The sequence below is a fragment of the Lepus europaeus genome, chromosome 15 (assembly GCF_033115175.1).
Source record: "Lepus europaeus isolate LE1 chromosome 15, mLepTim1.pri, whole genome shotgun sequence".
Lineage (NCBI taxonomy): Eukaryota > Metazoa > Chordata > Mammalia > Lagomorpha > Leporidae > Lepus > Lepus europaeus.
Window position 1 is genome coordinate 28,723,712 of NC_084841.1, and position 27,665 is coordinate 28,751,376.

At 36.2% G+C, this 27,665-nt stretch overlaps 1 protein-coding gene across 1 annotated transcript in view; it reads right to left on the reverse strand.

Moving 5' to 3' along the window:
- Positions 1 to 553: 553 nt before the first annotated feature.
- The window catches only part of LMBRD2 (LMBR1 domain containing 2), a 64,552-nt gene continuing 37,440 nt past the window's right edge, over positions 554 to 27,665 (reverse strand). The window contains exons 12-18 of the mRNA XM_062211764.1: positions 21,267 to 21,372; positions 20,378 to 20,475; positions 14,646 to 14,749; positions 13,442 to 13,488; positions 10,954 to 11,059; positions 7,281 to 7,410; positions 554 to 6,012 (exon numbers count right to left, since the gene is read on the reverse strand). Coding sequence (XP_062067748.1) covers positions 5,952 to 6,012; positions 7,281 to 7,410; positions 10,954 to 11,059; positions 13,442 to 13,488; positions 14,646 to 14,749; positions 20,378 to 20,475; positions 21,267 to 21,372 — 652 coding nt within the window. The 3' untranslated portion in view covers positions 554 to 5,951. The remainder of the gene's footprint in view (positions 6,013 to 7,280; positions 7,411 to 10,953; positions 11,060 to 13,441; positions 13,489 to 14,645; positions 14,750 to 20,377; positions 20,476 to 21,266; positions 21,373 to 27,665) is intronic.

The window sequence follows — 27,665 nt, forward strand, 5'->3', positions numbered from 1 at the left end:
GTGCTAAATCTACAGATCAGGTTAAGAAAAATGGCATCTTGACAATATTGAGTTTTCACATCAATGAACATGGAGTCTCTCTATATATATTATTTGACTCCTTTAATCAGTTTTAGAGTTGTTCTCATATAGATCTTGTACACATTTTGTTAGATTAATACCTAAGTATTTCATTTTGGGGAAAGGATGCTAATGCAAATGTTAGAATGTTTTAATTTCAAATTCCAATTGCTCCTCCTTGATATGTAAGAAAGTCACTCTGTTTTCTTGGTTAGTCTGACTAGAATTTCATCAGTTTTACTGATCTTTTCAAAGATTTTGGTTTTGTTGAATTTCAATGATTTCTGTTCTAGTTTTTATAACTACTTTTATTTTACTTATAAACACAAGGTAAAAAATGTGGAACCTAAACTACATGCAATTCATTACTTACCTTAAAACAGTTCTTTTGTAATCATTGCTAATAAATTTTTGAGGAACAAAGAAAGCATAACAATACTTAAAAGAGCTTATTCTCAAATGAAGTAAAATGCATAATCAGCAAATCTCTTAGTAGTTTGTAGAAATGTAGTTTATTTCATGCAAAGCTATGTACTTTTCTATATTTTAACAACCAATCATATAAACATTTCAAGATTCTTTACATCACAATAAGTTAAAATACTACAAAGAAACTGCAAGAACTGCAACTCAATGAGTTTGTCAAAACCAGAGACAACATTATACATAAAGCCAAAAATGCTAACTTATAAACAGCACTTTGCCACTTCTTCTAAACACGTATTTGAAAATGTAGTGAGAATCTTCAGAGAAAAACAGTCAAATTATAACCCACCCATCAGATAGGAAAACATCTGTCATTACACATCAGGTAATAATGAGGGATGAAAGGTAATTTTGGCATCATGCACCAAAACTGAACATAATTAACAGTTTGAAAAATCATGATCAGATACACACTTGAAAGCCTTATTTTCTACTTCATCTAATCAACTGAATTAGATAAAGGCAAATAACAAATAGTTTATTAATGCAACACAGAAATTAGGCTTTTGGTATACTTTGCTTGGGTACTGGTATATATAAAACCATACTAAAGGAACGTGGGAATATTTCAAAGCCACACTGGAATACTGAACTTTAGAATATTGTCCTAAGTAAACAGATCTTGTGAAGACTTATTTGAAAAAGATTTTTAAAGTATATCAAGCAATATTATAATTAGCTACTTAAAAAAACATTTATAAAAACTAAATATCAGGTAGGGCCATCATCGGCACTAGAGCTCTTTTGTACTTTTCAATGCTATAATTTATAAATATATATAAGACTATAGCAATTTAAAGGACAGTCCACATATTCTCTACTTTCTAAAATGAGAAAAATTCTTCAGGCTGTTTTCAAAATATGGACAAAAACAAATCCATTGGATTGCTTTTAAAAACATGAATACACAATCTCTCCCCTAAAACTTGGTATACTAAGAAGGGAAGATGTTAGCCAGCATTCTTTTGAGAAATCCAGTGCTAGTTTTGTAGGCTGATCAGAGTTATGCCAATAATATCAATTCTAAATTGTGTTGTACAGTTTCATAAATTATGACTACCCTACATATGTCTGCCACAGTAAGCCACTTTTTCTATTCTTCTGCACTATGTACAGTAAAATTCCTTTTTAAAAAAGATGTGAGATAATCTCAAAGGAATTTTCAGGGAGAAAAATAGTTCATTTCCCTCAAGGAGTGTGTTGAAAGCATGCATCATTTAGGATATCCAAGAGAAGAGAAATATGCAATAGTCTTGCTGTATAAACAAATTTTAAAATTACAGGAAGGCCTCAGTTGACCTCAACAGACAACCTTTTTGAAAAAGGAAGCTAAATTTTAGCTAAATGAGGTTGATCATGGAAGAAACTAGAAGTGAGGACATATGTTTCCAATGCAACAGGAAATAGAATAGGGTACAACTAGTACCTGTGCTGCTACAGTTGGGAAAAAAGATAAATCTGCCTGATCTTTCAAATCTTGGGGGGGGGGGGGCAGGAAAGAGGTAATGAGTTAGGAAGAAGTAACTCTACATGGAGGGGAATTCAGAGTTCAGGAGCCCTCCTGACACCCCAATATATTGTTCTGACTCTTCTAAAAAAATGTTGATGAAATATGCTATCCATGAATTCCTTTTCATAAGAGGTTTCAAGGTTGTTAATGTCTTGATTGGTTATTTTTTTTACTGACGTGCCCTCCTTAGTCACCTAAAAGACAGCAAAAAACTGAGCCAGCATATTTGATATATATATATATATATATGCATATATATATACATACATTTAGATGTTGCTTAGTTGTTCAGCATAATCTGTTTCATTATTTTATGTATAATACTGCAATTTCAAGTAGTGGGATTTGTAGCTAGAAGTAAGTGCTTTTGAGTGTGCTGCCCATCAAAAACAATTGGGTACACAAAACAAACAAAAAAAAAATCTGCTAACACATTTAAAGTCATATTACAAAGAATATCATCAGAAAAAGATGATATAAAAAGGAGTGAGGTAAAAAAAAAAAGACAAAACCCTAAATCTATTTACTTCTTAATATTTAGAATTTAATATAATACAATCCATTACACTTGGAGATTCAAGTATACTTGGGTTTTTCAAGGACATTTGCCTCTTAGTGCAAATATACTTTTTATATGTGTGATTTAAAGGCATGGTTCACTCAAATCACAAGGACAAAACTCACCTTACTAAACAATGAATTATAATATTGAAAGTTTGTATAGTCTCAAATTTACTGAAGCTATTAAAAATGAAGTTTGCTGTTGAACATAAATGAAATTCCTTCATTAATATGCTAAAAGATATTTGGAAAAACTACAAAAGCTGTCTTTCCTATCCACATTAGACTGAATATTTAGCTTAAATTTAAGAACCAGTAATATTATCAAATGATAAAATCTAAAGGCAAATCAATTGGCAGCATTTCTTTCTGAATATTTAGATTGTCAAAGTTTCCAATCATTTATAAGAGAAAAACCTTTGAATATTTTGAATTCGCTCTAACCACATTTTTTGAAATGAAATTTTCTGATGAAATTATTCTAAAGCCCTTGTTAATTATTTGGTAAGAGCAAAGTTTAATAATTAGACTTACAATTTACTTCATATTTTAAGAATTTTTTATAAAAGTTATCTATTACTTATGGGATAAAAAAGTTAATTAGCAACTTACAGATGATGCATGAAATTAACTGGTTACTATTATTGTCTGCAGTAGTTAATTTGAATTATTAGCTTACTGGATATCCTTACCTACACAACTATTTAGAAAAATAATTTAGAAAATTCTAATCAGATATTTATTACCATGTAAGCAAGACATCAAAAAGAAGCTGCCAGAAATAATTATTCCAAGTATGTACTTTGCATGTAAATTACTTAAAGTTACATGACAATAAGCTTCTTAAAAACAGAAAACTTGTACCTTCCACAGTTTCTTACACAAGGTAGCTTAATAAATATTAACTTAGTTCCCAAACATTAAACTCTTACTCTACAGAGGGTTAAATCATTGCCTTCTGAACTCAGACTTACCCAATGAAGTAGCCTTCCTATGTGATCATATATAAAATTCTACAAGACAAGTCTTACTTAAAAACTTGAATATTCTGGATCACAGAAACAACCAAAAATTATTTTGGAAATAACTCATAAGTCAAAAAGGGATCTATACTATTTGTTAAGTATATTTACATACAAAATTCAATTATTATAACCATAAGAATAATAAAGGAAAATAACATTCTTTTACACATTCCTATCAATTTATTATAAGACACTACAAAATTTGTTATAAAATTGGGTAATTTTTCTTTTTCTGCTTCTTCTATAACAGCATTTGTCATGACACAATTGGTAAGAAACATTATAGTTACAAAAAATATTCCAAAGTAAACACACAGACTAAATAAAATGACACTATTTTCACAAGACTTTGATGAATTAGCTAAAAAAAGTTTTTGCTTTGGGGATTTCTAAGATTTTCTGCAATTATAAGAAACTGTACCCCTTTCTGGGACGATCATTTCCCTCTTCTAATACCTTCAAGTACTATTAGGAAAATAACACAGCACAGCTAAGGATTGTTTTGTCTTTTTAATCTCCAGTGCCTATACATAACTCTAATCCCTCACAACACTTTTGTGAGGTAGATCAGTAGGTAAATGGCAAGTGTCATCTTCATTCTGCAAATGAAGAAACTGAGGCACCAATGGGTTACACAAATTGCCCAAAGCATTCTATGAGTTGATCGCAACATTAACGGCAGTATGAAATTCCTCTGCCTGGCCTATTGCTCTCTGACCACACTTCACAATACAAAAGGGTGTGTGTGTGTGTGTCTATCCTCAAATACACATGTTCTACAACCTTACTGAGAGTAATCTATACACTTCTAATTATTTTAAAGGGGATCTAATCTCAACAATAATAAAAACTAAAAGATCAAGAAAGTTAGATGATTTGGATAATGCACTATTCTTTTCAGTACCTGCACAGAACTGTGGCTTTAAAAGATTTACTTGAAAGTACTCATTAAATTAAGAGGAAAATAAAAAATTTAAATGTATGACTCATGATAAGATTACCTTCAAGAAATATATAATCATGTAGTTAGGGTGACACTTGAGAGTGAAAGCACTGGTACTCACAGGATACTAGGTGTTAAGCTGAGACTACCTTTGGCAAGCTCAAGTATGGTCACTCAGCATAGGATGGATTCTATGAGTTGCAAATATTTTAGGGACATAAAAAACTCTCCCCAAGCATGTTGCACTCAACTATGTTTACTTTGTAATAAAACAATGGTGTTTGAAAATAATATTTAACTTTGGCTTAAACACAACAGTAAAACAATAAATTAAAAATAATAAGCATGTTTAATGAATAGGCTATTGTTATATGCTTCTATTTTTAGTGTTGTTTTCTTAAAAACATAATTTAAAGTGTTAATAATAAATGGATTTACTTTTTACTGTTGAATATAAGATACTTTTCCCCAAAGTCCAAACAGCCACCTATACTTTAAGAGAATTTTCTAGGGCTATCTGGCTATTTAAAAAAATGAAACAAGATAAAACAATCATTAATGCTTAAGATTTCTTCTTGAGTGGAATGATCAACATTGAAATAAATAGGCTATATGATTAAGGTGAATAATTCTCTCTGAAATGAAAATCCTACAAAGCAATACCAAAGCATAAAATCCAGTTCCTATGAAGGCTGAAAGAACAATATATCACCTGATTTTAATATACATGCTAAAGACACTTTCAGTTGAAGTATAATCTTAATTATACATGCAAGAAACTACATTAATTTGCAAACAGATTTGAAAAATAGCTTTTTACATTCAGTTATGTCTAGGTAAGTAAGCCTTGGTTTAAGACATGGGTATTGTGAATATGGTTATTTGTTGAGGTCTCCATTCACTTATATTTCTTTGGGAAATACAGATTGAACACATTTTTAGAAAAATCAAAAATATAAATCACAATAATAAAACTATATAATATTATTTAATATGACTTATGGCTTCCTTGGACACTTAAAATAACTCTCCTGAAAAAATTAATCTGAAACAAACTGAACTACCTGTTCTCAACATATACTGATGCTTACCTTGAATTAAATACTTCCACTGATAACTGCACTGCTAAGGCAGACACCTAGGAAATCGTATGGTAATAAGCCCTATTAGCAAAGATAATAACTGTATTCAGAGAATAATCAACTATCACTCTAGGATGTAATTAATTCTCAGTGCCTTTTTTTATTTTCCAATCTTGACACTTTACACTGAGAGTACAAAGGAAACCATACGGCACACAGATGTTCATAAAGACCGAACTGCTGTGTCAATCTTGGTTAGTTGTTCTATAAAATTTTTTCAAACTTTAGACATCATCAAACATTCCATTGTGAGACATTGAAAGATATCGTCCACCAGGCTGATACCTAGAAGATGAACATAAAGAAATGGTCTGAGGCATCAAAAAATAAGAAAGGAGCACAGAAAATCACTAACTCATTAAAAAGAACTGGCAAGATAACTTGTTAACATTGTAAAGCCATCCAGTAGCTGAGAGCAGAAATTTATCCTTCACGGATATTATCCAAAAAGATAACTATTAGTTACAAATCAATCAGCAACTGTTCTAGAGGCTAGAGTACATGTACAACAGAATGAGGGATATAAAAAGAAAGAGGGAGATAAAAGACATATCCAGGAGATTAATCAATTTAATAACCACTCTCAGTTGTTTGATATAAACAGAATGTTCTAGGATTTTTCTATTTATAGGCAACAACATGGTAAATATCTTCTTGTAAATATTTTGCTTTTAATTACTTCCTCATAGTATAACATACTATGCAGCCAGAGCATGAGGGTTTAAATGCTTGACTTCATTTATGAGCTGTGTGACTCTCGAAAAAAGTTAATCTATGGATTAAAACTCATTTAGGTTTGCAAATGTAAAATAAGATATTATTGTTAAAGTGCTTAGAATGGTGTCCAACATCCAGACATGCAGCTGTTGCCAAATATAATACATTTCATATATAGGGTTTTCAGGAACAGGCATAAAAATATTGCTGTGATTCTTTCCTATTATAGTTCAATTCTTTCTTATTTATACCACTAATGTTGTACGAAGATACCAGTTTCAATTACCACTACTGAATGTTACAATTTCTCAAAAATAAAAGCATTAGAGATAAAAAAAGAAAGTTATCAAAGGTTAATTTTTTTTAGATTTATTTATGTATTTGAAAGACTTACACGCGAGAGAGAGAGAGAAAGAGAGGTCCTCCATCTATTGGTTCACTCCCCAACTGGCCACAATGGCCATAACAGCACTGATGGGAAGCCAAGAGCCTCCTACGGGTCCCCCACGAGAGTGCAGGGGCTCAAGGACTCCCAAGGCCATCCTCCCCAGCTTTCCCAGACCACTGCAGAGAGCAGGGTTGGAAGCAGAGGAGTTGGGACTGGCGCCCACATGGGATGCCGGCACTGCAGTAGCCCTACCCGCTAAGCCACAGCCCCGACCCCCAAAGGTTACTGAATACATTTTTTTTACTAGTAGCACAGATGGTAGTTTTTCTTCTTCTTCTTCTTCTTCTTTTTTTTTTTTTTGTATTGCTTGTGTTTAGCCTTGTGGTGTCAGTATGTTATTAGTATTTTGGAAGAATGCTAGAGCCAAAATGACACAGCAGGAACTTACCTCCCTGATTCCGATTCAAGAGGGTCATCAGTGAATGTTTCTGCATTAAAATCCAAAGGTTCTGCATCTTGGAGAAGTTCTATTCGGTCCCTTTCAGCCTTATTATTGGCCCTGGTATATTTGGATACCGCTGCAAAGGGAGGAAAAAAACTATCTATTTCTTTTGTCTTCTTTTAATTTATGGGTCACAGTCTATGGACTCACAGAAAAATCAATATTATAAAAGACTTGAACTTTGTGAAGACAAATAACATAAGAAAAGACAAGTACATGGCTCCTTAAAAGTCAGATTAAAATTATAAACAACATAATAGAAAATAAGAAAGAAAATTTCTCTAGCCTTGTAGCAGAAGCAGATACATGCAAAGACTTAATGGAGATAGAATATATAATTATGGTATTAAATTGTTCACTATCAAATCAATTTTCAGTTGGTTACACACAGAATCTCATTTTGGGGACTAGGACTAGAAGGTGTAATCAACTCAAGCTCCTGCAGAAAGATCTAACAGAAATAAAATGCAAGCCCCAAATGTAATTTAAAATTTTCCAGTAGCTGTATTATACAGTAAATAGATAAAATTAATTTTAATATATTTTATTGAATATATCCAAAATATTATCATTCCAGCCTAGGGTACTGGTTACATTGCAGGTGCTCAATAGCCACATGTAGCTAAATGGTTACTATAATGGGTGAGAACAGATCTAGAACTAATTGTCCCTTTTTAATCTCCTCATGAACAACCTAAATTCTTATAATATTGTTTCAAATGATCTAATAAAAAATCTAATTGTCTGTTAAACAACTTTATGATACAGCTTTTTAAAAACTTAAGACAAGTCATCCATATTCTTACTTTTTCATCTTAACTTAGCCCTAAATGCTAGCCTTTTCATTTTTCCTCTCATTATTCAGCAATTAGAGGTTGCCTATCACACACCAGGTTCTCTCTAACTCATCATCCTAAGGTTTTTGTGCTTCTTACCCAGATTATTTCCATCCTATAAACTTCTTCTCTGTGGTAATCAAACATCCGCAATCCTTCAGTGAATCTTCCCTCTATTTTTCAACTTTAACTAAAGCTTTAGCTCTCTCTTATTTATTGTACCCTAAATGTCATTCAAAAAAAATCCTTTTCATCTCCAAATCACTGCCTCATTTTTCGTTCTTGGCATTTTTTGACACCATTGCCAAAAAGACCCTAAAATGGGCTCTATGTCTTACTTCTCTGAAAGTTGTGCTTTATATGGCCATCAAATCCCTCTTTCTAAACCAAAAATCTTTTCATGCTTCTTCCTAGACTAAAATCATATGTCCAGGATTAAATAAAAACTTTTGAGCATGATAATATCTGTTCCCTAGCTATCTAGGGCCTCTTATCAATGCTTCATGCTGAAAATTTTTTTTTTTTTTTTTTTTTTTTTTTTTTTTTTTTTAATTACAGAGAGGCAGAGGCAGAGAGAGAGAGAGAGAGGTCTTCCATTTGCTGATTCACTCCCCAGTTGGCTGCAACAGCCAGAGCTGGGCCAATCCAAAACCAGGAGCTTCTTCCTGGTCTCCCATGCGGGTGCAGGGGCCCAAGGACTTGGCAATCTTCTACTGCTTTCCTAGGCTATAGCAGAGAGCTGGCTCAGAAGTGGAGCAGCCGGGACTCAAACCGGTGCCCATACTGGATGCTGGTACTGCAGTTGGCAGCCTCACCGCCTGTGTCACAGCGTCGGCCTCAGTCAAGTTCTAGTCACAAAGGAAAACATGGATTTCCTCAAAAGTTCTCTCATTTAACTATATTCTACACTCACTCTTCCTTCTAATTAAAACACCCTTTGCTGGATAAGCATTAATAATTCCTAAACACTCAGCTAATAAAAGCATTTATTATAAAAATCATTCCTAAGACAGAATTTTTTTCCATTTCCAAACTTTAGCATCAGAAATATACCCTTTTGTCACAGCTCTCATGACAAATTTATAACTTTGTAAATAATCTGTCATTAAAATATTTCTAATATTTCCATTTATCCCTTTTATATAGTTTCTGTATCTCTGGTAAAACTGCCCATCTGTTCATGCACATTGTCTAAGCTTTCCATTAAACGTTTTAGTCACTTGTTATATATTAATTCTATTAGTGGTTATATTAACAGTAATTAGTTGTATTAAAGTCACATCATTGTCTGATAATTTCAACATATGAGCCACCTTCAGGTCTAGTATGTGACTATTTCATATTTTGTAGATGGCATACATATATTTTCTTTTGTGCATCTCATCAATTTTGGTTAAATGTCAGGGGTTGTGTGTAAAAGGAAGTATAGGCTAACATCAATAATATGTCCAGAGCTGGCATGTCTCTTCTGTTCTATTAGTGTTGAGGGAGTGAATCAAACTAATCCGGATTTGGACTGCTGTTGCTTTAGTTTCATGTTCCCACAAATTTCACACTTCTCCAGCAATGCTATTCCTTGAGCTTAAAAGGGCTTCAAGTGTCAGACGGCTTCTCTCACTGTGTTTTTCCAATCTCAGACTTCAGGGGTCTCTGCATGCCTATGCTGCAGAGAGGGGTCTGTCTCCATATCTACCCCTGCCTCCAACAGTAGACCACTGATGTTTGGTACTCTGTGCAAAACTGTAGCTGAGTGGGAGAGAGTGCTCAGTTTTCCTGCTCCACTCCTAGTCTTGGGGAGGCCTCTATGCACTGAAACCTTGGCGGTGGGGCTCTCTACAGAATATTACATCACTCCAAAGACAAACAACAATTGCCTTCTTTCTACTTGTTGCAATGTCCAAGACAAATACAGGTTTCTTGGTACCAGGACAAATGGCTTCATTCTCATTTCAGTGCAAGGTCAGTGATATGAAGGTTTTCTAACCCATTCCTGGGGCAGAAGGCTTCTGCCTGGTATTAGTTCCTCAACAAATTATGAGCATCCTGAAGACAAGAAATATCTCTTCTCTATATTGCTGCATAGCTGGGAAAGTGCCTGCCAAACATGGGACAGTCAGAAATCAGTATAGAAATGACCGAATAACTTATATCTACTAAGATAAAAGTAAAGAAAAACACCAAGGTAAATTGTAGAAATAAGCACCTAGCCAGAACATGTCTGCAATAAGTGCTTATTTTTTTTAGGTTAGTGTTCTTTCTTTTTTTTGACAGGCAGAGTGGACAGTGAGAGAGAGAGAGGCAGAGAGAAAGGTCTTCCTTTTGTTGGTTCACCCCCTAAATGGCCACTACAGCCAGAGCTATGCTGATCCAAAGCCAGGAGCCAGGTGCTTCCTCCTGGTCTCCCATGCGGGTGCAGGGCCCAAGGACTTGGGCCATCCTCCACTGCACTCCCGGGCCACAGCAGAGAGCTGGCCTGGAAGAGGGGCAACCGGGACAGAATCTGGTGCCCTGACCGGGACTAGAACCTGATGCAGGCGGAGGATTAGCCTATTGAGCCGTGGCGCTGGCCTAGGTTAGTGTTCTTACAACTATTCATTCAATTTCCCAGTTTCTACCTCCCCTAGTACCTCTGTTTTCCTGAAGGATGTGAGAGAGGAAAGTCACTGCAGATGCATATTCACAATTCTATTAAGCCATTTCTCAACGGGTACCCAACTTTCAGTCTCTTTGCAAGCAAGCATAAGAAAACAATTTCTAAGCAAACTAGAAAATAATCTACTTACACCGGTTAGTACTAACATCTGAGAAGTTTGACTCTTTTAGATCCATATATGTATTTCTGTTCCTTGTGGAATCTTCTCTATTGTGTCCATAACGTTCTTTCCACTCCTAGGAAGGAAATAGAAATAAAAACAAAAGAACTGAAAATAAATCTTAAGTGCTAAAAGATTATATATATGGGATAATATAATTTCTTTTTCATCTGAAATTTATTAGCAATGAATATAGTTAAAGTACACTTAAAATAATATATCATGGCCTCTATCTTTACATGAGCTATTAAAATTAGCCTCTGTAAGTTTTAAATTTTTAATGAAGACATTTATAGACTTTTTCCTAGCCATGGTTATGCAAAAATTATTCTATCTAAAATAACAATATTAAAATTACAAGCTTACCACACTATATAAAAATTATGAAAACCCATAATGCCGAACAAGATGCTAACAAAATTTTCTTTCACTCAAATCAATTACAAATATACTGGAAATCTGAAAAGTTATTTCCAATAACAAAACTAAAGTTATTTACAAGCACAATTAGACTATGACTCACATGGAATTACAAACTATCTTAAATTTAGCAAAACTACATTAATAGGGATTCTACTCATTATATTCTGAGAATCAAAGGGTCATGAGGTCACCTAATTCAACCTTTCATGCATAGCAGGGTCTCATTTGACTAGAGGGCTTTGAATTTTCTGTCTGAGCACCCTACTGCAATTTTGATAAATTGTGGAAGTTAGACATTTTCAGAGAACTGCAATCTATTGCCAGTAACTTCAACTCTGGTTTCAGCTATGCTTTCTGAAATAAAGAGCAAGACTCCCATTTACATGACATAGGCTACACTATATGAAGACAATTGTCAAGTCTCCTGTTAGTCTTCACTTCCCCAGTAAGCACAAGTTTTAGAAATTTGTGGTAATTATGACTAGATTTGTCTAATTTTTTGCCTTCTCTCTGTCTAGGAGGAGGTTTGCTTCAGCAAATGGAGGACCAAAGAAAAACTAAGAGTAAATTAATGTCATATTACAAAAAAGTATAATAATTTCAAAGTAATCAAAACCACTTTAATAGAGTACATAAATTCATTCATTCATTCAACAAACATTTACTGAATATCCACCTTATGTAAAAAATGCTTGATGTTGGGCACAAATAAAGTAATTTATTATTACGACATTTTAGAACTGGCCTGACAACATCTAGCATATATATCTGAAAATGTTAAAATTTCCTTTTTTAAAAATATATGCTGTCACATCTATTTTGTTACAAAAGACAGGATTTGGCCGGCGCCGCGGCTCACTTGGCTAATCCTTGGCCTGCAATGCCGGCACCCCAGGTTCTAATCCCGGTTGGGGTGCCGGTTCTGTCCTGGTTACTCCTCTTCCAGTCCAGCTCCCTGTTGCGGCCCAGGAAGGCAGTGGAGAATGGCCTAAGTGCTTGGGCCCTGCACCTGCATGGGAGACCAGAAGGAAGCACCTGGCTCCTGGCTTCAGATCGGCGCAGTGCGCCGGCCATGGTGGCCATTTGGGGAGTGAACCAAAGGAAGGAAGACCTTTCTCTCTGTCTCTCTCTCACTGTCTAACTCTGCCTGTCAAAAACAAACAAATAAATAAATAGATAGATAGGATTTCATTCTTTTTATGGCTAAGTAGTATTCTGCACACATGTATGTGTGCGTGTACAAATATATACATTCACATTTTCTTTATCTAGTCAACAGGGACATTTGCATTGATTCTATATCTTAGCTATTATGAATTGAAGTGCTATAAGTATGGGGACACAAACAACTCTTTCATATGCTGATTTCATATCCTTTGGGTAAATTTCCAGGAGTGGGATGGCTGGGTCATATGGTAGATTATTTTCAGATTTCTGAGGAATCTCCATACTGTCTTCCATAATGGTTATACTAGTTTACATTCCCACCAACAGTGTAATAAGGTACTTTTTGTTTAGTGAAATAAGCCAGTGCCCAAAAAATCAAATATGATGTTTTCTCTGATATGTGGTAGTTAATATAGGATATAAAAACAAAACAATCTATAAGAATGAAACTGACATCTTATGATTTGATTATTGTTTACAGCCCTTGTCTACATTCCTGTGGAATACTGGTCTTTCTACTTTTTACTTTTTGAACATTATGATTACTGGCACATTATAAATGGAAATTATCCTACTGCAAATATTAAAGGAAAAAAAGAAAGGAGGGAGTACTGAGGGAAGAAGGGAGGGTAGGGAGCATGGTTATCTTCTTAGAATCATATCTGTGAGTGCTCACTTTGGTAGCACATATACTAGAATCATATCTATGAAATACATGAAATCTCTTTATATTAATAACAATTCAAATAATATATATCCTATGCATTTTCCCACTGTTTTCTTTCTTTAGCTGATCATTCTAAATAAGTAAGATTCACATATTCCATATTTATTTTGAGGTTATGGCTTTAAAGAATACTGCACTTACTCTTCTTCGATTTTCACCTTCTTCTTGCCTTTGCCGCTTTCTCTTTTCTAGAGACAGAAAAATGGCCTCAAATTTTGTGTAACATGGTTTAATAAGACATTGAATAATTGAAGTAAAAATATCAGGCTATGAGTGATGTTTTTATAAATTATCACAAAATCAAATGCAGCAGGCTACTGTTGGTAAAGAGTTGAGAGAACACCTCGTCTACAGGGGATAAACATACTCTAAGTTTGTTAGAGATGGCCCTATAATCTCTATATAAATAGCTTTAGTAAAAGAAGTTTATTCCTTATGGTAAAGCAAGATTTGTTTCTCTGTAATTTCTATTCTTTTTTAGATCCATCTTCTAAATTAAACTCAAGCATATATACATATATATATATATATATTTTTTTTTTTTTTTTTTCCTGTGTAAGAGTCTTTTCACCTGTTAGTCTCTTCAGGTTACACATTCAGTGTTCTCCCCCACCCTTTTTTCCCATAGGATATGTTCTACAAATGTGTAATTCTGGCTACTCCCTCTAAATATATTCTATTTATTAGTCTTATTCTCATCAAATCTTACCCAGCACTTGATGTGATAAAATCTTACCCAGGACAGATGAGGACTAATTAGTGCAAAACAAAAATACATCCACTGAACACTATTTTCCCATGACAGTGCATGAAGGCTAAACCAGCTTTTGTAAAGAATGTCTAAGAACCAATGTCCCCAGGTATTTTCTCCCTATTCTACCTCTCTTAAATATCAGTAAATTTAATACACTTGGTTTGTGATTATAGCCTAGTAGAGTGCTATGTATTCTAATAGGCTGCTGAAGATCACTACATTCTAAACAGGTTTAGCTTGACTTCCCAGGCAGTATCAAACTGATAATTCCTTAAATTCATGAGGTTTATGGTTGTATAGAACTTGGCAAATATGTTTCAAAGAAAACATAAAAAAGACTCCTACACCACACAAGGGCTTTATCTAGTTGAAATCATACTAATAGTTTGTCCCAGAACTTCTTAAAAACTGACAAAATAATTATTTATGTTTTCAAACTATTTTTGATAAGAAGGGTGTCTGAAAATATTTAGCTTAAAAATGGTATTTCTAGTTTCTTAAAACAGGTCAAAATAATTTACTAATTATATAAACATTTCGTATTTTGAACCTTAACACTTAGTATTTTCTATTTTAGAAGCCAAATCTTACCTCGTTTAATTAATTCTTTTCCTTCATCAATTAAGTCTGATGTCATATCATTATCTCCCATGAACTGCTGGAAACCAAGCAGATTCAAACAACGGGTCCCCAAACTAATAAAAACAGATTTTCAAAAAGGAAGCATTATTTCACATTGTAAATACTTACATAAATGTTCTTTGGCACTGTTACTCACCCCCACCCCACCTCCTAAAGAAGTCTGTTTTCATTATTACTTATGTTGGCCACTGACAGAATTTTATTTGTCATTCTTTAAACTAATTTAGAATTTTTAAAAACTTATTTATTTGAAAGGCAGAGAGACAGGCAGAAATCTTCCGTTCACTGGTTCATTCCCTAAAGGCTGCAACAGCCAAACAGGTTAGGGTTAGGAGTGAGCCAGGTCAAACCCAGAAGCTAGGAATCCAATCTAGATCTCCCACCTGGATGAAAAGAACCCAATTACTTGACCAGCAGTTGCTTCTTCTCAGGCTTCCTCCTCCCATGGAGGAATCTGGAATGTAAAGTGAGCCAGGGCTCAAACCAGGCACTTCAGTTTATGATGTGGGTACCTAAGTAGTGTTTTAAGCACTACATCAAATGTCCCACCCCTGTTGTTCTTTAAGAAACTTTCTAAAAAGCTTATCCCCAGGACTTCTTTGAGTAGAGTAAAATTGATTATCAGATTTCTTATGGAAGTAAATTAAGTCTGTCCATTAGCATGCCTTCAGAATATAATTATACGAGGATGCTAATGGATATAATACAAGAGCAACTTATTCTTTTCTTATATTCACATAGCAAGCAGTTTTAATACTGAAATACACATATAAACCCAGATTTTCCAAGAATAGAATATTCTGGTTTAGAAAGGTTTACTTATGCAAATTTATTTTGATGTTCCTTTTTTTTTTTTTTTTACCTGAAAGCCAGTCAACTCCATTTAAACTTTAAAACATTTATTATTTAATTTATTTGAAAGGCAGAAAGAAAGAATAGATTTCCACTGGCTGTTTCAATGCTCAAATACCCACAAAAGCTGAGCTGGGTCAGGCTGAAGCCAGCAACCAGGGACTCAGTCCAAGTCTCTCAGTTGGGTGGCAGGCTACTTCAGCCATCACCTGCTGCCTCAAAAAGTGTGCACTGCAGGAAGCAGAGAGCAGGCACAGAATAGGGACTTGTACCTAGGCGTCTCAATTCTTACACCAAATGTTTGCCCCAGTCAACTGGATAGCCTTTAAGATACACTGTAAAGTGACTACTCTGTTTACTTGGTGGCTACTACCTTTTATCTTATTTGCTATTTACTAAAATGTGATTGTCAATATAAAGGGACAAGAGTAAAATGAAAATATGGCACACAGGAAGGAAATATCATGAGGTAACATTAGTATTTGCTAAGATCCTACTATGCATGAGACAATATACTCTTATTTTATTCTTACAATAATCCTAAGAAATGAACATAAATTTACAGATATGGACATAGGCCCACAGGGGTTAAATATTTTGCTAAACATCACTTAGTAAGCTGCCGAAATAGAATTTAAATTTAAGACAGAAAAAAAGTTCTTTTATTATATTAATTTTCAAACTTTTTGACTCATTACTTCTAATAGCAGAACACATATGTAGAGAGATACAAAGAGAGAGGAAAAAAAGGGATGAAAGAGCATGTGTGGGGGCCAGTGCTGTGGCGAAGTAGGTAAAGCCGGATGCAGTGCCAGCATCCCACATGGGCACCAGTTTGAGTCCTGGCTGTTTCACGTCCGATCCAGCTCTCTGCTATGGCCTGGGATAGCAGTAGAGGATGGCCCAAGTCCTTGGGCCCCTGCACCCGCGTGGGAGACCCGGAGAAACTCTTGGCTCCTGGCTTCAGATTGGCTCAGCTCCAGCCATTGTGACCACTGGGGAGTGAACCAGCCAATGGAAGACCTCTTTCTTTCTCTCTGCCTCTGCCTCTCAAATAAATAATCTCAAAAAAAAAAAAAAAAAGAGTGTGTGCATGCAAGTACCAGGAAGGGAAAACAGAGAGGCAGTTAAAAGAAGATCCTGCATTTTATATTAAAAATATATAAGCACATGACTGATTCATAATATATGTCTGTTTTAATATAAAAGGAATGTTTTATATGAATTACCACTGAGTAAAATTGGGGTTTCAGGTAAATAAGCTAATTTTTTTTTTTTTTTTTGACAGGCAGAGTGGATAGTGAGAGAGAGAGACAGAGAGAAAGGTCTTCCTTTGCCGTTGGTTCACCCTCCAATGGCCGCTGCAGCCCGCGCATCTCGCTGATCCGAAGCCAGGAACCAGGTGCTTTTCCTGGTCTCCCATGGGGTGCAGGGCCCAAGGACTTGGGCCATCCTCCACTGCCTTCCCAGGCCATAGCAGAGAGCTGGCCTGGAAGAGGGGCAACCGGGACAGAATCCAGCGCCCCAACCGGGACTAGAACCCAGTGTGCCAGCGCCGCAAGGCGGAGGATTAGCCTGTTAAGCCACGGCACGGGCCATAAGCTAATGTTAATTCTGAGACTTTAAACATCCCTTAACCATCTTCATATCTTTGTGAGAATGCTGTAGGATGAGAAGCTCTGAAATAGATCACTGTCTCTGGGAAGGTAGTTGGGTCCCTGTAGCCCATCTGGAAGCCATGTTTTGAATTCCTGGCTCCTAGCTTTGGCCTGACCCAGCCAGGCTATCATGGGCATTTGGGAAATAAATCAGCAGTAGTGAGAAGAAAGACTGTTTTCCAGAAACCACGCACATGCATCCTTTAACTGCTTTTGAATCCTACCCGTCAAGATTTTATCATTCTTTTAAAAAAAAAAAATTATTTATTTCAAAGGCACAGGGACAAGTCTGAATAGGAGCTCAGGGTATGGCTATGTTACTCCTAATACAGGAACTGGTAACACTACGATGGCAGCATTTCAAATGAAAATGGACCTATAAAGTCAAACTACCAAGGAAAGTCAGTAAGGGATTGTTTCCTACATTTCTGTGATAGAATATCCATTTTGTGTGATAATTTAAAAATGATCCAACCCCAATTTTTTCTCTTTAAAGATAAAATGGCAAGGCTTATCAAAATTAACTCTAAAAACCCTTTTACTGATTATTTTTAAATTTAATAAATTTCCTTTTAGATATATAGATGGCTTATATTTAAGATTTTGTAAGCAACAAAGCACTACCCTACTGCATATCACTTGATCCATATAACCATCTAGTAGGAAAGGAAGAAATGATAATATTGTCAACATAACTACTAATATGAAAAGACATAAATTATAGATCACAACCTTTTCATGTTCTATTAATAGTTTTATAAACTTTTTAAATGAATATGCATATAGTAAAAACTTAGTTTTGGACATATAAAGTATACTTAATTTTTTTTTAATTTACTTGACAGGTAGAGTTATAGATAGTGAGAGAGAGAGAAAGGTCTTCCTTCCGTTGGTTCACCCCGCAAATGGTCACTACGGCCGGCACTGCGCTGATCCAAAGCCAGGAGCCAGGTGCCTCCTCCTGCTCTCCCATGCGGGTGCAGGGGCCCAAGTAGTTGGGCCACCCTCCACTGCCTTCCTGGGTCACAGCAGAGAGCTGGACTGGAAGAGGAGCAACCAGGACTAGAACCCAGCACCCATATGGGATGCCAGTGTTTCGGGCGGAGGATTAACCAAGTGAGCCACGGCACCGGCCCCCTACTTAATTTTTAATACATCATTTTCACAGTATAAATCTGTTTTTGTCTTTCCTGCCTTAAAGAAAAACAATTCAAAACATTAGATTTGCTATCTGTTCATATTAACAGCATTATATCTCTGTCTCTGTCTCTCTCTCCCTCTGTGCTGTTCAAATAAAATTAAAAATTTAAAAACTGATAATTAAAATATAATTTCTTTTTTTTAAAGATTTTTATTTATTTATTTGAGAGGCAGAGTTACAGATAGTGAGAGGGAGAGATAGAGAGAAAGGTCTTCCATCCATTGGTTCACTGCCCGAATGGTTGCAATGGCCAGAAATGGGCCAATCTGAAGCCAGGAACCAGGAGCCAGAAGCCTCCTCAGGGCTTCCCCCGTGGGTGCAGGGACCCAAGCACTTGGACCATCTTCCACTGCTGTCCCTGGCCATTAGCAGAGAGCTGGATCAGAAGAGGAGCAGCTGGGACTATAACCGGCACCCATATGGGATGCCAGTGCCACAGGCGGAGGATTAACCTACTGCACCACAGCAACGGCCCCCTAAAATATAATTTCTTAGCTATTCTATTTAAGAGAAGGCAAAACATAAATAATTTTTACATTTTCTATAATTTATTTTAATTACTATCTCTTTACTTATTACCCTAATATTAGTACATATATCTGTAAAAATTATATAGTTATATTGGAAGATTTAAAAACAAGCAGATAAACAATTTTCAACAGAAAAGCAGAGATTGATATTAAATTCTTGACAGAGTAGTATTCTTACTACATCATAGAGCACTCAAGCAGTGAAAGAGCAGAATACAGGGTAAGGACGCATGACATGTGACAGGGAAAGTCCGCATTTCAAAAGCCAGGCATCTCTCTCTTTTAACTCCTTTTGAATTTTACCTGTTAAGATTCTGCCATTCTTTAAAAACAAAATTTGAAAGGCAGAGAGGAAAAGACATATAGAGCTCCTACCTGATTGTTTACTCTCCAGCTGCCCGTAACAGCTGGAGCTGGACCAGGCCAAAGCGAGGAGTAGGGGATTCAATCCTGGTCTTCCACATGGGTGGCGGTGACTCAACTACTTGAGCTATCATCTGCTGCCCCCAACAGTACATATCAGGAGGAAGCTGCAGTCGAGATGTAAACGCAGCCACTGAAGTATGGGATGATTAAATGCTACACCAAATGCCCTCTACTGCCATTCTTTTTAATTCCACAAAGAGAGTAACCCAGGTACTTTCCAAAATCAGAGGAGAATTTCTCTTTCAGTTCTGTATGTGTGGCTTGATTACAATTACTCCTCACCTGACCCTTTTTGCTGGCCACAGTTATTTAGAAACCCAGCAATAATAATGGGGAAAGCCCTAAGACAATTGGAGAGCCCTATTAAAGAGAACTTGGGCATAAGGATGTTTTGCAAGTTCCATTGACTATCACTGGCAGAGGCTGGGACTCAGAATTAACATTCTGTGATTAATTTTATCACTTTATAGCCTAAATAATCCTCATAGAATAACTCTACTTCTCTTTTCTTTAAAATATCTTCAAAGGGAGAACCTGATCTGATTACTCAAGCAGTTCCTTCAAACTATTCCCAGGGGCTGGCATATGGGTGCCGGTTCAAGTCCCGGCTGCTCCATTTCCAATCCAGCTCTCTGCTGTGGCCTGGGAAAGCATTAGAGGATGGTCCAAGTCTTTGGGCCCCTGCACCCATGTGGGAAACCCAGAAGAAGCACCTGGCTCCTGACTTCGGATCAGCGCAGCTCTGGCCGTTGCGGCCAACTGGGGAGTGAATCAGCAAATGGAAGACCTCTCTCTCTCTCTCTCTCTCTCTCCCTCTCCCTCTCCCTCTCTGTGTAATTCTGACTTTCAAATAAATAAATAAATCTAAAAAAAAAAAAAAAAAAAACTATTCCCAGTTCCCCAAAGTCGCAGAAAACAAAGAATGAAAACCAACAAGTAAATACTTGAAAGAGCTTCAAGAAGGTATATCCATATCCAATAAAGAATATTTAGAAAAAATGTTAAAGTTCTTACCTAAAATAAGTAGCAATGCAGAGAATTACCACCAACATAGGATAATATATATAGAATCCATCTGCAATAAAGGATAAAACTTTCATGGAACCCATAATCTGAAGAGCAAGAAAAAAGTAAGTTAAATTAGCATAATTCTGTATTTTTAATTCCTTTCCATCATTAGAAAGTTTGTCATTAACCAGTTACATCAATAAACCTGGACTAGTCAAAAAGCAGAAACAATAAAATAAATGGACTGACTTTTAAAAGTTTGCTCTTCAGTAAAGTTTTCTAAGGAAAATTAGTATCTCATGAATATTACTAAAAATTATCATATACATTATGACTACAAATAGAAAAGTCAATATTATCATCAGTTCTTTTTAAACTACTCAGCCAATCTATATGACCCACAAAACTTTTTTTTAATAAAAGCAAAATCACTTTTATCTTGTCATTAGTAATTACATATACAACCATTAAGAGAAAGATTTAACTATTTAAAAAAAACTAGAATTTTTCTGCCAGCATTAAAAAATACATTTACAATAACAACACTGCATATAGATAAACAATCTAGAGGCAGATGTTAGGTTTAGCTGTTAAGATGCCAGTTGGGACACCTGTATCCCATATCAGAGTGGCTGGGTTCAAGTCTCAGCTCTGCTCCCAATTCCAGCTTCATACTAATGCAACTCTGGGAAGCAGCAAAGAAGGCTCAAGTAGTTAGGACCCTGTTACCAATGTGGAGCCCAGGATTGGGTACCATTTCCCAGCTCCCAGCTTTGGCCTCAGCCAAGCTGAACATCTGTTATAGACATTTTGGGAATGAACCAGCAGAAGGGCGTTCTCTCTCTCTACCTCTGGAATAAAAGAATCTAAATAACTGCTTTTTGACCACACTTACAGATGTATAAGCAGTTGGCTGAGTATTCTTGTGAGAGATGGATGAATCCATATGGGTCAAACCCAAGAAGTTAAGACATAATGGAGGAGTCAAACGGCAAAATAACCTGCAGTAAATATTTACAAAAGCAGAATATATAAAGAGTAAAGGAGAAAAATACATTTTATATGATGTTAAATATATTAGGAACATTCCATATCGTTGTAGTTAAACTTTAATCCATTTGTGTAATATATGAGAAATCCTCAAAGAGTTCATTGAAAAGGTGCACTATGAAAAAACCATATATGAATTTCAAAAATTTTTGCACTGAAATAAACTGGTACTAACTTGTTAAAAACATGTCTAAACAGGATTTAGTTTGAGGCACCAAAACAGAGTAAGAAATCAGTTTTAAAAGAGCCCCTATCAGAGCAAAAAAAAATTCTGCTAAAAGAAGCAAGAACAAATACCAAATTTTTGGTGAAGCTTGGGTAAAGAATGATAAAAGCGCTGTCATTTTATTAAAAGTTTATAGGGACAATGTCCCAAGAAATCAGCAGTTTAAAACTGGTAACTCATTTTAGGAAGGGACAAGATAATGTTGAATTGAAGCCCACAGTGGTGGACAATCCACATTAGTTTGACAGGAAAAAACTCAACCTTGCTCACGTTCTAACTGAAAAGGACTAATGAGGAATAGCAGATACAACAGCCAATACCACAGACATCTCAACTGGTTCAGCTTACATATTTCATTTATTTCACTTGAGATATGGGGGAGGGAGAAAGGGAAGGGAAAACTAAGGGGAGGGGGAAAGGTGGCACATGGGTGGCAGGGCCAATTTTAAGTAGGGTCAAGATCTTGAAGCATTTCTTTGAAGAACTCTAACAGGAGATGAAAAACGGCTTTACCCCGGAAAAAGATGCAGCATTGAAAGAGAATTACAGACCAATATCCCTGATGAACATAGATGCAAAAATACTCAATAAAATTCTGGCCAATAGAATGCAACAACTCATCAGAAAGATCATCCACCCAGACCAAGTGGGATTTATCCCTGGTATACAGGGATGGTTCAACGTTCGCAAAACAATCAACGTGATACACAACATTAACAGACTGCAGAAGAAAAACCATATGATTCTCTCAATAGACGCAGAGAAAGCATTTGATAAAATACAACACCCTTTCATGATGAAAACTCTAAGCAAACTGGGTATGGAAGGAACATTCCTCAATACAATCAAAGCAATATATGAAAAACCCACGGCCAACATCCTATTGAATGGGGAAAAGTTGGAAGCATTTCCGCTGAGATCTGGTACCAGACAGGGATGCCCACTCTCACCACTGCTATTCAATATAGTTCTGGAAGTTTTAGCCAGAGCCATTAGGCAAGAAAAAGAAATTAAAGGGATACAAATCGGGAAGGAAAAACTCAAACTACCCCTCTTTGCAGATGATATGATTCTTTATTTAGGGGACCCAAAGAACTCTACTTAGAGACTATTGGAACTCATCGAAGAGTTTGGCAAAGTAGCAGGATATAAAATCAATGCACAAAAATCAACAGCCTTTGTATACACAGGCAATGCCACAGCTGAGGAAGAACTTCTAAGATCAATCCCATTCACAATAGCTACAAAAACAATCAAATACCTTGGAATAAACTTAACCAAGGACGTTAAAGATCTCTACGACGAAAACTACAAAATCTTAAAGAAAGAAATAGAAGAGGATACCAAAAAATGGAGAAATCTTCCATGCTCATGGATTGGAAGAATCAATATCATCAAAATGTCTATTCTCCCAAAAGCAATTTATACATTCAATGCAATACCAATCAAGATACCAAAGACCTTCTTCTCAGATCTGGAAAAAGAGATGCTGAAATTCATATGGAGACACAGAAGATCTCAAATAGCCAAAGCAATCTTGTACAACAAAAACAAAGCCGGAGGCATCACACACAATACTAGATTTCAGGACATACTACAGGGCAGTTGTTATCAAAACAGCATGGTACTGGTACAGAAACAGATGGATAGACCAATGGAACAGAATAGAAACACCAGAAATCAATCCAAACATCTACAGCTAACTTATATTTGATCGAAGATCCAAAACTAATCCCTGGAATGAGGACAGTCTATTCAATAAATGGTGCTGGGAAAATTGGATTTCCACGTGCAGAAGCTTGAAGCAAGACCCCTACCTTTCACCTTACACAAAAATTCACTCAACATGGATTAAAGACTTAAATCTACGACCCGAAACCATCAAATTATTAGAGAGCATTGGAGAAACCCTGCAAGATATAGGTACAGGCAAAGACTTCTTGGAAAAGACCCCAGAAGCACAGGCAGTCAAAACCAAAATTAACATTTGGGATTGCATCAAATTGAGAAGTTTCTGTACTTCAAAAGAAACAGTCAGGAAAGTGAAGAGGGAACTGACAGAATGGGAAAAAATATTTGCAAACTATACTACAGATAAAGGGTTGATAACCAGAATCTACAATGAGATCAAGAAAATCCACAACAACAAAATATACAACCCACTTAAGAGATGGGCCAAGGACCTCAATAGACATTTTTCGAAAGAGGAAATCCAAATGGCCAACAGACACATGAAAAAATGTTCAAGATCACTAGCAATCAGAGAAATGCAAATCAAAACTATAATGAGGTTTCACTTCACCCCGGTGAGAATGGCTCACATCCAGAAATCTACCAACAACAGATGCTGGAGAGGATGTGGGGAAAAAGGGACACTAACCCACTGTTGGTGGGAATGCAAACTGGTTAAGCCACTATGGAAGTCAGTCTGGAGATTCCTCAGAAACCTGAACATAACCCTACCATACAACCCAGCCATCCCACTCCTTGGAATTTATCCAAAGGAAATTAATTTGGCAAATAAAAAAGCCATCTGCACATTAATGTTTATTGCAGCTCAATTCACAATAGCTAAGACCTGGAATCAACCCAAATGCCCATCAACAGTAGACTGGATAAAGAAATTATGGGACATGTACTCCATAGAATACAATACAGCAGTAAGGAACAATGAAACCCAGTCATTTGCAACAAGATGGAGGAATCTGGAAAACATCATGCTGAGTGAATTAAGCCAGTCCCAAAGAGACAAATATCATTTGTTTTCCCTGATCGGTGACAACTGAGCACCAAAGGGGAAACCTGTTGAAGTGAAATGGACACCATAAGAAACAATGACCTGATCAGCTCTTGTCCTGACTGTTGATGTACAATGTAATACTTTATCCTTTTTAGTATTTTTTGTTGTTGTTGTTGTTGTTCTAGTACTAGTGGTTGAACTCCGTAATTAACACACAACTATTCTTAGGTGTTTAAATTTTAACTGAAAAGTGATCCCTGTTAAATATAAGAGTGGAAAAAGAGAGGGAGGAGATGTACAATTTGGGACATGCTCAATCACTTGCCCCAAATGGTGGAGTTAGAAATGTGCCAGGGGATTCCAATACAATCCCATCAAGGTGGCATGTACCAATGCCATCTCACTAGTCCAAGTGATCAATTTCAGTTCACAATTGATGGCTCTGATAGGTCTAAGAGTCAAAGGGATCACACAAACAAGACAAGTGTCTGCTAATACTAACTGATAGAATCAAAAAGGGAGAGAAGGATCCAACATGGGAAGCAGGATACACAGCAGACTCATAGAATGGCAGATGTCCTAAACAACACTCTGGCCTCAGAATCAGCCCTTAAGGCATTCGGATCTGGCTGAAGAGCCCATGAGAGTATTGTAGGCATGGAAAGCCAAGATACCATGGAAAAGAAAAAAAAAAAAAGAAGACCTAAATGAAAGATCTCTGCGAGTGAGATCCCAGTGGAAAGAACGGGGCCATCAAAGAAGGAGGTACCTTTCTCTGAAGGGAGGAGAGAACTTGCACTTTGACTATGACCCTATCGGAATAAGATCAAAGTCAGCGAACTCTAAAGGCTTCCATAGCCTTGGCAACTCATGACTAGAGCCTAGGGAGATTAATGACACCATAAACAAGAGTGTCAAATTGTTAAGTCAGCAACAGGAGTCACTGTGTACTTACATCTCATGTGGGATCTGTCTTTAATGTGTTGTCTAATGTGCAATGATGCTATAACTAGTACTGAAACAGTATTTTTACACTTTGTGTTTCTGTGTGGGTGCAAACTGATGAAATCTTTACTAATTATATACAGAATCGATCTTCTGTATATAAAGATAATTGGAAATGAAAAAAAAAAAAACCTGGTGTTAAATTGGAAATGGCATAGAAAATTAATTAATTTTTAAAAAAATATTATGTAGGATCTCTGTCTTTAATGTGCTGTACGCTGTTATTTAATGCTATAACTAGTACTGCAACAGTATTTTTTTCACTTTGTGTTGCTATATGGGGGCAAACTGTTGAAATCTTTACTTAATATATACTTAACTGATCTTCTGTATATAAAGAGAATTGAAAATGAATCTTGATGTGAATGGAAGGGGAGAGGGAGCGGGAAAGGGGAGGGTTGCGGGTTGGTGGGGAAGTTATGGGGGGAAGCCATTGTAATCCATAAGCTGTACTTTGGAAATTTATATTCATTAAATAAAAGTTTAATAAATGAAAAAAAAAGAAAAAAGAAAAATGGCTTTACCAGTATGATTCTGAAGACAAAGTACAAACAAAATCAGTGGTTACCAAGAGGTAGAAGTGGTCTAGTCAAAGCAAAAGCAGGGTCGGGGCTGGCGCTGTGGCGCAGTGGGTTAACGTCCTGGCCTGAAGTGCTAGCATCCCATGTGGGTACTGGTTCGAGGCCCAGCTGCTCCACTTCTGATCCAGCTCTCTGCTGTGACCTGGGAAAGCAGTAGAAGATGGCCCAAGTCCTTGGGCCCCTGCACCCACATGGGAAACCTGGAGGAAGCTCCTGGCACCTGGCTTCGGATCGGCACAGTTCCGGCCGTTGCAGCTATCTGGGGGGTGAACCATCAATGGAAGACCTCTTTTGTTCTCTCTCTCTCTCTCTCTCTCTTTCTGCATCTCCTCTTTCTGTGTAACTCTGATTGCAAATAAATAAATAAATCTTAAAAAAAAAAAAAAGCAAAAGCAGGGTCAAAAGCAGTGGTCATGACAACAGTACTTTGGGATGTTCAAGGCATTTTGCTTATCGACTTTCTGGAAGGCCAAAGAATAATAACATCTGCTTATTAAGAGAATGTTTTGAGAAGTTAGCTACAGTTCTAGCACAAAAACACCCGGAAAAACTTCACCAGAGAGTCCTCCATCATGACAATACTCCTGCTTATTCTTCTCATTAAACAAGTGCAACTTTGTTAGAGTATTCATGGGAAATCATTGGTTGTCCATGACACAATCCTGATTTGGCTCATCCTGACTTCTGTTTCCTAATTTTAAAAAGTCTTTGATGGGATTCCATTTTGCTTTTTTTTTTTTTTTTTGGACATGACTAAATTCCCAGGACCCACCTCCCCCCCCCAGTTCTTTAGGGTCTTGAAATTGATAAAATAAAGTTGATATTTTTTAATTTTAAATTTTAATTCCATTTTCCTGTGAATTTATTGAAGTCACCATACATAGCTTGAATTCTTAATGTGAACTGCCCTTATATATCTGGAGACATGCTGAAATTTTTAATCACAACCACTTAAGAACACCAACACCTACATGGCAACACTGCAGCCTCAGCCTGCCTGTTTTGGTGCCACTGCTTTCTTCCTGCAATTTGCAAAGCATCCTTGCATGTACTTCGTTCAACTTTACCACCTCGGCAATTCATTTCACAGCACAACAGACAGTAGCATCCTTAACGTAATTTGTACTCAGTACATAACAATCTGAAGTTGTATTAAAATGTATCAGTTTGATAGTTACACCTATAAAAAAATTGTTCAGTTTTGTTCAGATAAAAAGAGTAACTTACAAAACTGGAGAGTTGTACAGCTGGAAGCAGAAGGAATAGGAATGGGGGTGCAAATATAAAGAAATAGCATGAGGGAGTTCTTTTGTGGTCATAGACCAGTTCTGTCTTGACTGTTGGGTGGATACAGGAAACACACACACACAGACACACACACACATAGGAAATCCACAAATGAATGAAGGATAAAACAAAAATAAATTAAGTCTATAGTGTAATTAACAGAAATGTTCCAATGTAAATTTCCTGGTTTTGATACTGTACAGCAGTTACATAAGGTTACATAGAATAAAAGAATTTTTCACTACTTCCTTTGAGTCTAAAATTAGATTTAAAACAAAAAAATGTCCTGAAGATGTTTCAGATATCAATTCCTCTGTGAACTTCCCTAAGTCCAGCCTTTGTAATATCCAAAATTGTGCAACCCAGGCCAAACTACAATCAGCCCTCTCTTTCTTTTCTTTTTTT